This window comes from Centruroides sculpturatus, unplaced genomic scaffold, assembly GCF_000671375.1.
Source record: "Centruroides sculpturatus isolate CEXI.00-Female unplaced genomic scaffold, Cexi_2.0 scaffold62, whole genome shotgun sequence".
Taxonomy (NCBI): domain Eukaryota; kingdom Metazoa; phylum Arthropoda; class Arachnida; order Scorpiones; family Buthidae; genus Centruroides; species Centruroides sculpturatus.
Genome location: NW_019384388.1, coordinates 884,042 through 897,326, shown reverse-complemented (window position 1 = coordinate 897,326; position 13,285 = coordinate 884,042). Strand labels below are relative to the sequence as shown.

Genomic DNA, 13,285 nt, shown 5'->3' with positions numbered 1-13,285 from the left:
CACGGCTTCGGTTCTATTTCGTAATTGCGCCAGGCCCGTTTAAAGCGCGTTTTCGGAGGAAGGGAGCGGCGCGGGGTTCCCACGGCGCGGACTCTTCCCGGTAATAATCCCTCGGCGCGCCGTTTGGGAAAAAACGGGGAGGGAGCGGAAGGACGTAACCGTCCGATCGAAAGGTTTACGGCCGATCGAACCGCCCGGACTGCGCACCTCCGCCATTTCCGCCTCCGCCGGCGTTATAACGCCGCACTTTCCTCGAATTAACGCCGCCTTTCTATTACCTAATTAGAAAACGGAAGAGAGGAGAACGGTGAGGGACGAGCGAGGAAACGTCGACACCCTGGTACGCAGGAGCGTGGGAGACGCCACCCATTCCGTGGTCACCAAGACTCAGGCCGGCGGTCGGACGGAGAAGAGGGAGGAGTTCGTCAACGTGGACCAAAGTAAGTCGAAAATCTTCCCCCTTCCATCCCCAGTCTTCCTTTCACTTTCCCTTTTCTTTTGCAGACGATCCGGACTCCTTCGAAGAGAAGTGGCGCGGCTCGACTTCCCTCCGTCCCTCCTACTCGGACATCTTTCGTCGGCTGTTCGGATCCCACCCCCCGCGGGACTGAGGTCGGACCCCTCTCCTTCCTAGACGCACTCTGACGTAAAGCGGATGTAATTTATTAACTCGTGTGGAAAATAAAGATAGTTTGATTAATGGTTGTGCCGTCGGGGATCTTGCAGTCGTCGCTTTTTCTCAAACACTGTTGGAAGATAGTGATTTCTTGTTTGTTTCCAATAAAACAACAAAATCACTAGTCTTCCACACAGGGAGTGAGGCTCCATTCTCTCTTCTGTCTCCTCCTTCGCCCGCTGCAAACACAAGAAAACAACGTCTCAGAAACAAACGCTGGCTAAGAAATCGACCGACCGACTAATTTTCCGCGCGCCTCCTTCCCTTCCGGGTTCGAAGGTCGATTCGACCGGAAGTGGAATAGTCGCGAACCTCCGGAATAAAAGGAGAGGGTGAAAAATCGCCCGCCGGCGGATCGATATCCGAGGAGGGAGGAAACCGCCGAATTTCGGCTCCTTTCGTCGAAAACGGCGGCCGGCGGCGTGACCTTTCCCGACGCGCTCCGGGTTTCGGGTGGGGTCACGGTTTCTACGCCGGACGACGTCGTTCCGTCCCACGTGCTTTACCCGGGGCGTCCTTCGGCCTTGGCTCTTTCCGTACGGAGACCCGGGGCCGGGGCAAAACGTCTATTCTAACGAAATTAGGCGGGTCCGAGACTTACGTGCCGACGTCGGGGTGGAAGTAAAGCCTTACGGATAATAGGAAGACAATCTAATTAGTCGGTGGATTTGGTGGAAGCCTTTCCCGTGACTGGCGACTCACGTGGACGGCGGTTTTCCGCAGTCCCTTCCCGCACCTTCCGTCTCTTTCCACCCCTCGGCCGCCTAATTGACCGTCCGCGCGTGGCGGAAGATTGGAGGACTTCGACTCCACCCAACGGACAGGTGGAGTCGAGTTACTACTCGACTACTACCTTCGATTTTATCTTTTCGGATCGGAACGTCGGCGCGCCAGATGGCGACACCGTCCCGCGGGGGACCTGGTCTTCCCCAAAATCACCCGAAAAATATTTAGCGGCTTGGGCCTTTCCCAACGTCTCTGGCTTACCCCGTAGCCAGCGTAAACTAATTTAATTTAAACTCGGCACGCGCCGTCGATTCCTCCCTTCGTTAACGACTCTATCGATCGGACCGATCTCCGACCTTTTGGAAATTTCCAGAAAAATTGGAAAAACTGACCGGCGGCAATTAGACGAGCGGCCCTAACTAATCGATGGCGCGACCCCAATGCCCGCTTTAAATTAACGGGGGTGGAAATTAAGTGGCGGAGATGGCAACACTACCTGGTGGGGTTCCTCCGGCAAAGTTTTCCGGGTCCGGCGTGGCCTGGTCCCGGGCCGAAACTGAAAGAGAAAGACGAGATTTAGAAAGAGTCTTTGGTCAATACTCGAATAAAGTAACTTTTTTTCCACGTAAATGTTTTTGGAACGGCAACAAACGCCATCGATTAGTAATTGTTTGAAAGCGTTTTCCGGTTGCTTGGCAACGCGCAAACACAACACCGTTCGACGCCGTTTTCTCGGCCCAAAGTAAGGGGAAAAAGCCACGGGCGAGAAAGTCGGGCCGGAAACGATTTTCCGAAGACGGGTTGGAAAAATCTCACCTGAGATCCCGGAGCGGGGGCCACCTGTAACGAGCGGGATGACGGTGGCGCAGGGGGACGTGGCGCCCCCCGGCCAGACACGCCGTCTCCCCGGCGCTAGGCACGACGGGAGCCCAGCCGGCGTCATCCCGGGACGAAACCCGATTGGTTATTTTATGACTAACATCGGGACGCGTTTAACCCAGTTGCAACCATTTGGTTATTGATCTCCGCCGGTGCCATGTGCCATGTGGTATCTGTACCTGGTTCTACTTTGCGTTGCCTAGCAACCTTACCGACAACAAATTCGCCCAGTCGTCTCCTTAATAGCGGCTATCACGCGATGGTAACCTTCCAGTTCTTAACCGGGCGCAAATACTTTTATTCGTCTCCGCCGTCCTCCGACGCTCCGCGCTGGCAAACGGGCACCGACCTTAGAAAAGAGCCCGGCGGTGGCCCGGTCGAGGGAGCCAAAAATTCCGCGGAAATCTCGAACGAATCTGGAAAATTTCCATTAGAAAGTGCAGAGTTGTAAAATACTGAAGTCGGGGCCTAAGGCTAGAAGAGAAAGCGAAATAAAAGCGAAACAAGTGGATATCTACCTCGTGTCGGACGGGACCTTGCGGTACTCGAAGCCGGTCAGCTGTTCTGATGTGTCCGGACGCTGTCCCTACTTTTATACCGTTCGACCTCCGCCGTGACCAATTGCAATTCGCCTTTTAGTCACGAGATCGTCCGGGATAACGCCGCGTGCTTCTATAGCAGTAAATATTCGGATGATCGAATTAGATTTTGAGCTCGGAAGCGGGCAAACATTCGAAGGCGGGGCCTTGTGGGTCCGATATGCTCCCCGCAACAGGTATACTCGCATAATGGTCTCTACCTGTCTATACTGTACCCTGGGTTGCCAAGGTAACGGCGCCTTTTCAAATCCAAACAATCCGCCGTGCGCCCAATCTATATCGAAAACCGTCTGAAATTCTCACCGTATTCCACCCGAATTAAGACGAGAGAAAAAAAATTTTAAGCCTTACCTAATCCCGCGCGACGAATTTTCCGCCGACCAAAAAAATGGACGTAGTTCCGCCCCTGTAAAGGTTTCTTTCCCGCAGACGAGTCTGTCATGCGGGGAAGCCAAACTTCGTATCGAATTACGTCGATGCGGAGAAGTGTTTTTTCGCCTATAAATTTCCGCAAAAAGACTTTTTAAAATTCGCTTATTGGAAAATAAGGGCGTTAACACTATTTAGCATTTGCCATTTTCTCACGAACGGATTAAAATTTAAAGTTTAGAAAAGTGGAGACGGATTGGCCGAAGTCTGCGGCAATAACTCTTACCTTTCGGAGGTGGTTATAACGACTTTTTCAACTTTAGAATCATCACGCCACTTCTTTATTAAATATTTAACTCCTCCGACGGTTTAAAATCGGAATGACTAAATTTTTAAATGGTCGAAAAGTCGGCGGTACACCCCTGTATCGTTTTAATTATCGCCACGTTATCTATCGAACTATCCGCATTATAGATGCAACAGTTTCTCATCATCTCATCACGCAACCTTTTCCTCTTTTTTTTTCCTGCAAAAAATGCAACAACCGTTCTTTAGAAAATAAAGAAAAAAAAAAGTAAAATTTTATAACAACGAAAGTGTAATTTATATATTATTCACGAAGGTTTTCGATTTAGCTTGGCTCTCTCGGAAAATATCGAGAATATATATATGCAACCGGAAACACATTTCGTGCACTTTCGCTTATTTTTTCCTTTTATCGTCATCGACATCGGAAACATTCGTAATAGAGCCGCGCTGTTATAATAGTAAAAGAACAAGGCCAAGATCAGATAACAATAACCCGTACTACCGCTACTACTACTACTACTATAGGATTAATCAGGCCGAAAGTCTTTTTATGAGTTATAGAAATTATAAAAAATTTATCGTCCCAGAAACTTAAATGTTTTATTATGATCGAAAGAAGAAGAAGAAAATAAAATTACATTTATCTTATAAAATAATTATTAAGGATGAAGATCGATAAGCGCTCCGCCCCCCCTTCTTCCTTATAAATTACCGTTTCCACCCCCCCTCATCAATAAAAGTTAGTTATTAAATGAATTAAATGTTCGCTGATTTAATTTGTTATTGTATTCTGTTAAAAATAGTCGTCAAAAGATCCATTGTATGTACTGTAAAGATAATTAAAAGGAGTAAAAAGAGGAATAATTAGAGCAATATTATAATGATTTATAAATCTATAAGTGAAAAATTACGCTGCTTGTTTTCTAGTTAACTATATCGGGCTTTTTCCAATTCTCTAAATATCGTATTAATTAATATATTTTATATTATTTACAGTGTAATGATTTAAAGGCACGCAAATTTAGTATTTTTTTTTTTTCCGGTTTCAAGATCAAAAACCTTTCGTTTAAAAAACCGATAAAACTGGAGTTTAAAATTTTAAGGGTCTTTTTCATTATTTATTGATAAACTGATGTTTTAACGATGGAACGGGACGTATATTTTAAGCGGATGATAGAAAAATCTTTGAAATAATTTTAAGGGTGGAAGTGATCTCGTGATATATTTTTAAGCTCTTATCTTAAGGGTATTTTCGTCCTTAAAAACTCTTAAAAATCACATTTTTAAATTATTTTTCCTCTATTATTCGCTTAAAATATATCGATAAATATGAAAAACACGCGCTCTTGTGATTTTAAGGTTATTTTATTCGTTTTTAAATGAAAATTTTTGAGGAATCGAGAAATTAATTAGAAGTTACTTTTATGTCACATATTTAATAGTTTATTAAACGAAGAAATTATTTAAAAATAATTTATTCCTCCCAAGAAGAAGAAAACTTATTTTTTATACTTCACACAATACTATTTACATAAACAAGATAAACGATAAGTTTTTATTAACGACTGTCAGTCTGTCCGACCGTAAAGCTTTAGTAAGAATAGTAAATGGCTACTAAGATTTGATCAATTAGCATCGTTTCTTTATCACTCTATTTTAGCCGCTGAAAGAGAAATCGAATCCGAAACCTAATTGGGATAATGGGTAGATCAAACTAATTCCATTGGAAGTATAAAGATAATATAAAATCATTTGTTTAAGGACGTGATGATGGTGATAATCCTATATATACTGTATATAGTATCGCTGAAAAACTTAACGTATCTTTATAAATTAGTTTAAAAGTAAAATATGGAATTTTAAATCAAAATTATGTAATAAATATAAAAAGGGATGGCCTAGAGTTCAGTTAATAGTGTTTGTTTCGCACGCTCAGACAAGCATGAATTTTAAACCGAGAACGATACATTTCCTTCATAGAATGTACTAATTATGTATACAGTATATATATATAAACAGATCCTTCGACGGGACGGGAAATTAGTCGTAATCTATATAATAAAGTGTTAATTGTAACATTAGAAAATCAATTTAAGCAATTTCAAGTATATAAAGAGAGAGAAAATGATTAACAGTCACTTAAAGGATGGAGAGGCCTCTGACCGTCCTCCATAGCCTTATATAGGCCTATACACACACACACATGCTGGTAAGCAGGCTATACATACTTTATATAACTTATTTATAGGTATATTCTGTTTTATATAAGAATACGTGCTGTTCTTATATAATTTTATTATATTATACACGCTGTTCTATATTCTATTTCCCTATTAAACGAGTTTTTAAAATAGTTTTTGAAATATTAGATTTTTTTCAATTAATCTTAAAAAATAACAAAATCATAAAATTTGTTTATTGTTTTTCTTTTCTGTAATACTACTCCTTACTATTTCATATTCTTCACAAAAGGATTATTTATAACCCTCTTAGGAGAAGAACAGAATTCGATTCTTCAATCACTTTTAATAAAGGAAAAAAAAAAAAAAAGAGGAACATCGTCCTCAAAAATTTACTTAGAATTATACTCTAAAATAAGAAAAATAAATCGTCGTGGTTGTTCTTTACAGTTTTTATATTTTTTTAATAAGCTTTAATAATTACATTTTTTATCAATGCCTGTTGATGTGTGCACCTCTTTTAAAAATTTAAGTTTTATGGTGATAAGAGTAAGATTCTTCACCTCATCGGATACATTAATTGGTAATTCTTTAACGTCGAAAATAGAAAATTTAATTGTATTGAAAAGTTTAGCTGCCAGCAGTCGAGTCGAGTGCATTCGTTTTTTTATTAAAGACATTTTAAAAAAGCGCATTTTTTCTGTCTTAATAAAGATATGTAATTGCAGATTTTTGCGAGAGTGAAATAATTAATGTCTGTCACGTGTTAAATAAATGGATAATGAAAATAATTAGCGCCGTAAAGTACTTGGCGTCGCTAAATCGAAATGGTAGAGGCGAGCGAATAACTTTTAATGTAGTTTCGGGTGTGAGAAGTGGATCTAATTAATCAAAATGATCGAGTCGCGTTATCCGATACTGCAAATTCCCTTTTTAAATATTGAATTTTTTGGATTTCCTCGCTTAGTACGGTGCCACTGAGAGGTTAACACAGGAAGGGCTTTTACTCGAGTCCCAGAATTTTGAAAAAAAAAAATTATATTTTCTAAAATGACACCATAAAATCGATAGAATAATGTAACAAATATTTTTGAGGCCTTCGTAAATGTCAGGCTCTAAACGAATAGCTTTTATAAGAGATTACTCTGTATATAGCAATGCTTCCCAAATTTTTCGGGTTACGGCCCTCTTTCGGTGCATATATAAATAACTTTTTGTCTCCCTTGCCCTCGAGTCTTCTACTACCCTGTAGGAGCGGTAGGGCCCACTTTAGGAACCATTGGTATAGGGTTCGATCATGTAACAGAATTAAACCTGGTCAATGATTTAAGAAACGTCAATTTGATGTCGAAATCGAGATTTTCGTTGGTTGGATTCACGCGTAAAACTTCTCGATAAGCAATTTATATTTCTACTGGTGTGTGAAAATTTTTACGATGACATTTGGCAATTACACGCCATTAAAACTAATCAGAAAAACAAGAATAGAGTAACAAGTAGCTTCCTGGCAAAGGTACAAATTTTGTAAATTTCTTTCGAGTGCTTAAAATTTGGTGAACGTCGTGGAAACGAAACATAAAAAGCCATTTGAAAAGTGGAAAATATTAGAAAATGGAATTTAAAAAAGTTGCTCCGAAACAAACTAAAAAGTTAGGCCCTATTGAGAATTTCTGTATGTATTAGAGAAAGTGGGAGCGTTACATAAAATGGTAATAAATGTTAGGAATGTATGGAAGCGGCAGTAAAACCCATGCAAATTCCTAAAATTGTTTGTCTACAAACAACATTTTAATAGCAGAAATCGTGCCAAGAAACCGTAACTTAGAGTAGAAGCGATCGGAATCGCCATCGATTACCGTTCCGGTGGCTTTATTATGTTTGCCTCTTTAAGTGGACGTCGGGTGCATCACGCGTCTTCTGTACACAAATCGCTGCTAAATACGGAAAAGGTGATGCAACAGACTTAACATGATCGACGTTTCCGCACAATTTACTGCTTCTATTCTCGTTATATAAGTAGTAAGCATCTTCGTTATCACGCGAAATCTATTCTCATCGATCTAGTTTCGTAACAGTCGTCAAAATGTCTAATCGTCGGTTTACACTCGTAGTGGCCCATCGAAAGTCAATCATTTTTATTTTAAAAGAAATGCCTATTATCTTCTAATTGTTTAGGGCCTCTTCCTAAATACTAACTCGTGCCCCTTATTTTCGCCATCTCGTTGTAAAAGAGGGATGAAGGAGTTCGTTTGTCCCGAATGACAGGCACGGAAAGGGACTTAAAATTTAATCTTTTGGTCCCCTTTTAAAATTTAAACGCAATGCAAAAGTGATGTAAATAAGGGGTGAGAGATGTATCTTTTTCGTATATTTTATGGTTTGACTTTTGGAAAAAAGTAGAGATCCGCACTTGTAATTTCATTTTTACCTCTCGTAGGCCTAGTTACTGTGTATCATATTCCATTCTCGTTCTTATCTCTGTTACTTTACTCCAAATTTTGCCTAAGTCGTTTTCATTTGCATATAATTATACCCTATATTAGAATGTAATATAGGGTATAATTATATGCAAATGAAATTGGGCCTAAAATGATTATAAATAGAGCATAATTTAGGCATAGTAGGATTGTAGATTACGTTAGGCCCTAATTATTGAATTATCCCTCAAGGGTATAATCTATATATAAAATAGATTGACAATTTTATGTCTGTACGCCTTATTAACTGTATCCCCTGATATTCTCAATTATTCCTCCAAATAATAAATATTTTATTGTTGTACAATATTCCCCCATTTTGAGTTTATTATGAATTTCTCCGGCACGTTAAGAATTGTATCTAAATATAGGGAAGTAATAACTATTTATAATATAACGGAGAAGTAAAGTTTAGTTTCGTGTTGTGGGTTCGATGTACATTTTGAGTTAATGTCGCTAATTCCGAGATTTAGTTTCCTGGTGAACACGTGTCGTAAGTAAAAATGGGCGTTTTCGAAACATTTTGTGATTGGTATTAGCTTTTCTCGTGTCAAATGCGTCGGAGTAACGCGTTAGGCATTAAAATACAAATGAGAATGAGATTAAAAATTCACTAATACTACTTAAAACAAATAAGATAAAGATAATTGGAACAGTACCATTACCTCTTATTTTACAGACTCTACTATGTATCAGATTCTGTTTTAATCCTTTACACCAAATCCTTGCTACAGTCGCGTTAATCTACATAACTTATATAAATTGGAACATGTCCCGTAAAGGACTCGTTAGTTTATTATTCCTTATCGTAATTTTCCCTATCTCTTACATCTTATCTCTACAACTGTATCCCTGACACTTTCAGTTAACCACCTAATTATTATATATACTACTACTTGTTACGATCGTTTTCATTTTTGTTCGTTAATGAAGAGTTTAATAGATCTAGTATATAAAATTTTAGTAGCGTTATAACTTCTATAGGGCCTAAGATTAAAAATTTACATATTACACTTTCCAAGTTAAACATTATAAACATTTTTTTTTTCTTTTAACTAGATACTTCTTATATTAAATTACAGTAAAATATACGAGTTAATTAATATTAATAGGATCAGAAAGAATTTTTTTTTTAATTTTATAATTCATCAAATTTATAATTTTCTCGTCGATAATCCGAGTAGTTACGATTAATTAACTGTCAGAGTCACTTTTTTTAAGGGAAAAAGTTCATTGTAGTCTACTATCGTAATTAAAATTAAACACTATCTTACTCACGAAACAATTTCATTATATTTGCTTTAAAGGCTTTTGCTTTGTGAAACAAAAGCTGTTGACTTTTTTTTATTATTTATAATAAATATTAAAAATTTTTTTTAAAAATGCAGAACTCTTTAATGTGCGAGCGTTTTTTTAAACTAAAACATGAATTAAACATTTAATTTGAATGAAATTAGTCTGAGAAAAACTGCCAACCGAAAGAGAAATTAACTAGTAAACACTAAAATTAAAATATTCGGAGTGAGTTTAAGTGATTCAAAAACTTAAATAAGAAACCTTTTAATTTTAATTATTTTGGACTATTTAAACTCTTAAAAAAATTAATTGGATCAATAACGGATTTGAAAGTAACTCGAGTGTTAACAGAATCGAGTGCCTTATGAGAAACAGCATTTAAATGTTGTTCCTCATAAGGCGTATAATCCGAAGCTGAAATGATCTCTACACTTATAATAATATTAATCCCGCGCTATTATTAGAAAAATGTGTATTTTGCTTTAATAATAATAATCAAAACGCTTCCCGAAAATCCAGGCCATTGAAACTTAATAAGTAGTTAGACCAAATGTTTCAAGATCTGAAAGATTATTCTTATATTATCTACTAAAATAAGCAGATAAACTTTTGATTTGTCTGTATTTTGAAACCGTGTATGCGTGTATATGTGTGTATGTATATAGAGAGAGATACTTACTAATGATTAGAAACTTAGGCAATAGTCATAAATTTGATGCTACTGATCGTCGAGGCCCCTAAGTCCCCTTCAGTAATCAGATCAAAAAAAATCTAAGTCCTAAATTTGAATAAAATAGAAAACCCATTAAAATAAGATCTAATTAATTAATTAAAAATGAAAAAGGAAATAACAAAAGCTGTCATAATGTAAATTTTTACTTTCTGTAATTATCGACAGTTATAACTATGCAGAAATAATAATCTTTCGCACTTCAGTGATAATTTTTTTAAGAGTAATTTTGATATTAAGTACTTGGAGAGCTATAAAGTTCAGTGGAACGGTTAATAATTGTTAATACGGACGAATTAAACTTTCCTTTCATACCACCGGATCGTAAATGTAGTAGTAAATGAGAAATGTATGTAAAAAAATGAGTTAAAAAAGCAACTGTAATTTATAATGGGAAAGGAAAAAATGTAGAGTTTGGATATTATAAGATATCGAAAAATATTTAGGAAAGTTAAGTATGATTAATAGGGAGAAAACAAACGAAAACAGTCGATATAAAAGGCAACCACGTGGGATTTACAATTAATATGAATAAAGAAAACGTGAATAATAAAAAATATAGAGAGCGGAAGGATGAAAGAAAAACATAATTAATACAAATATCTTGATAAAAATGCAATGCACGAAGGAAATTTTATATATATATTAGACAAACATGACATGGCCGGAAAAGAAAGAAAAAAAACTATTTTTTAACGTGGATGGCAAAGTAAAATAAAAAAAATGATAAAAATGCATAGAAAACACAGAAAAAACTCGAAAATATCAATAAACGAAGACGGTAGGAAGAACACGTCGAAGCTATGAATAATCTAAAATAAAAATTCGGATGAAGATTTAAAATTTTAGTAGTATTGAATTTATGAATGGAATATTCGGGGTAACATAAGTGAAAGTCAAACAATAAAAAGGGACGTGTTGCATTGAAAGTTGGAAAGAATTATTTCAAAGTTTTTTTAAGGTCGCAAATATCAGTGATTTATTGAAATTCTACTCAAACTACAGAAAGATATATACAGGAAATGGATTCAATCTTCCCTTCTCCAGGGAATAAAGCCCAATATATGGGTATATATAGAGAGAGAAATTTCAAAATTAAAATATATTGCGTGCGGAAATGAGAAATTATAATGAAGAATAACAAAATATTGCGGCAGTTCGCAACGAATCGCACTTTACACACGAGAAACTAATTAAAAAAATATAACAAACACGCAGTAGATAAAAAAAAACCCCCAGCTTGTAGGGATTCGAATCTTTAGGGAATTCATTCGATTTAGAATTTTGATTTATCCGAACTTAACTTAAATGAATAAAAATGGAGTAAGGAGAAAAATGATTATCGGCGTTTTGAAATTTTTCATATTGAAAATAATTTAATTGTGTAATTAGAATTTTAAAATCTGATTGAAAATAAATTCGTTTATGGCGAATTTTCCGTAAGAAAAAGGAATTTTATCGATGGGGAGGGGAGGAGATAAATTGAACCTAAACCAATAACAGATTTATTCTGTAATCAATCAAACGCATTAAAGTGGAAAATAAAAACGATCGATAAATCTAAATGTTTAGAAAATAGTTCGTCGGTAGAATTCGAGAGTCGAATTTGATTCCTTCTTCCTTTTTGTGTAGAATAAAACTGCGAATATATCAAAGATATATGCGAAATTTTTGCCTCGAAACGTTTAGAGAGAAAAATGCTATTCCAGCTAAACGTATGACATCTCTTACACATTTATATATAAAAAAAGAGCTGTCTGAAATATTTCTTCCATTGAAAAGAAGAGTAAAAATGTAATTTTTATGATAAACAAAGGCCGGAATAAACGAGAATCGTACACATTTCTATAGGGAAATAAAAAGCATTTCATCCCGTTATCGATCCGAACACGTGCAGGATGTTTGGCAGAGTAAATAATGTTACGAGTATCGTAACTAGATACAACACCGCTTCATTAAGATAAGAATTACAAACCATCCAACTAATTACTTTTTCGTTAGTTACTACATTAGTTTGAGTATCTAATTTCGACCGCTGGCCAAAGATATTCTTATTAATAACTTCTATAAATAAACCAGGCGGCAGTTTTATATATATATATATATTTTTTTTTTTAAATAAATTTCCATAACAGTTTGATACAACAGGTAGAATGGTTGCTATGGAGACGAATGAGCTCCGAGTTCCGTGCACAACAATCGATGCTAACTTCACCCATTGGTAACATTAATTAGTCTACGTAAATAAATACACTTAAACGTCGATAATTTTTAATAGGAATTTACGCAAAAATTTTAAGTGGGTAATTCGGTTTTTAAACCATTCGAATCGCTTTCGAGTGGAGAGGTGGATGACTCTCGCAATCATCTCTTAGGAGAGGAACACCCCCTCTTCTATAATTGTTGGAATTTTGTGTGATTCATAACACGTGGATTTGGAAAGTATGAATACCGGAAAAGTTTATATGAAGTATTGGATTTTGATTCGTAACACGCGGATGTAGAGAAGCTGATTCGTATTGCGTAGAGGTAAACTCGTAAGTGAATGGCTTATAAGTATTGTAGCCCCCCAACCTTCGCATCCGAATACTATCAACGGGGTTTATTATTATGTCGTCGCACTTGGTGGCCGATTAGACGGATAACGGGTTTCGTTCGCCAGGTACTTTTACTATTTTCGGCGCGATTAAGAAAATATAAACGGAGGGATTTTTGTTGTAATTTAAACAAAATTTAAAAGGTGCAGCCAAGCTATTTATGGGCAAGTACATGGAACTGTTTTGTGTGACTGAGAGCGGTTTTGTTGCAATTCCGCTAAGCGCGTGCCAGTTTGCGCCGTCCGTTGCCGTTGCCGGGCAACGGTCTCGGCAACACAGAGCGAGCAAAGCTAATTTGCATAGCTGCAGCGGAAACAAAGTTGACCAGACCGTCAAAGGGGAAAATTGCATTCTTTTTAATTCTCATCCATTTTCCCGATGTAATTAACCGTTTGGGGGAAGAGGGGAAAAAAAGAAGTATTCCGACGTTAAAAGAGAGTTTAAACG

The 13,285-nt window shown here is 37.0% G+C and overlaps 2 protein-coding genes across 2 annotated transcripts in view; one reads left to right on the top strand and one right to left on the bottom strand.

The window, feature by feature from the left end:
* The window catches only part of LOC111618162, a 119,521-nt gene extending 118,821 nt beyond the window's left edge, over nucleotides 1-700 (top strand). Inside the window, exons 6-7 of the mRNA XM_023359624.1 lie at nucleotides 287-440; nucleotides 505-700. Coding sequence (XP_023215392.1) covers nucleotides 287-440; nucleotides 505-611 — 261 coding nt within the window. The 3' untranslated portion in view covers nucleotides 612-700. The remainder of the gene's footprint in view (nucleotides 1-286; nucleotides 441-504) is intronic.
* An 11-nt stretch (nucleotides 701-711) lies between these two features.
* On the bottom strand, nucleotides 712-2,902 carry LOC111618165. Its single transcript, XM_023359627.1, has 3 exons — nucleotides 2,219-2,902; nucleotides 1,899-1,958; nucleotides 712-855 (listed from the first exon to the last, which is right to left on the bottom strand). Exons 1-3 carry the CDS (start codon nucleotides 2,343-2,345, stop codon nucleotides 740-742), a joined length of 303 nt encoding a protein of 100 aa, XP_023215395.1. The 5' UTR covers nucleotides 2,346-2,902; the 3' UTR covers nucleotides 712-739.
* Nucleotides 2,903-13,285: the final 10,383 nt, after the last annotated feature.

Excerpts from the sequence above, each read along its gene's own strand:
- LOC111618165 (XM_023359627.1), bottom strand. The coding sequence starts at position 2,345 with ATGACGCCGGCTGGGCTCCCGTCGTGCCTAGCGCCGGGGAGACGGCGT. Across the intron at positions 1,959-2,218 it reads CCCCCGCTCCGGGATCTCAG|TTTCGGCCCGGGACCAGGCC; the intron begins GTGAGATTTTTC and ends TTTCTCTTTCAG. Across the intron at positions 856-1,898 it reads TGCCGGAGGAACCCCACCAG|CGGGCGAAGGAGGAGACAGA; the intron begins GTAGTGTTGCCA and ends TTGTGTTTGCAG.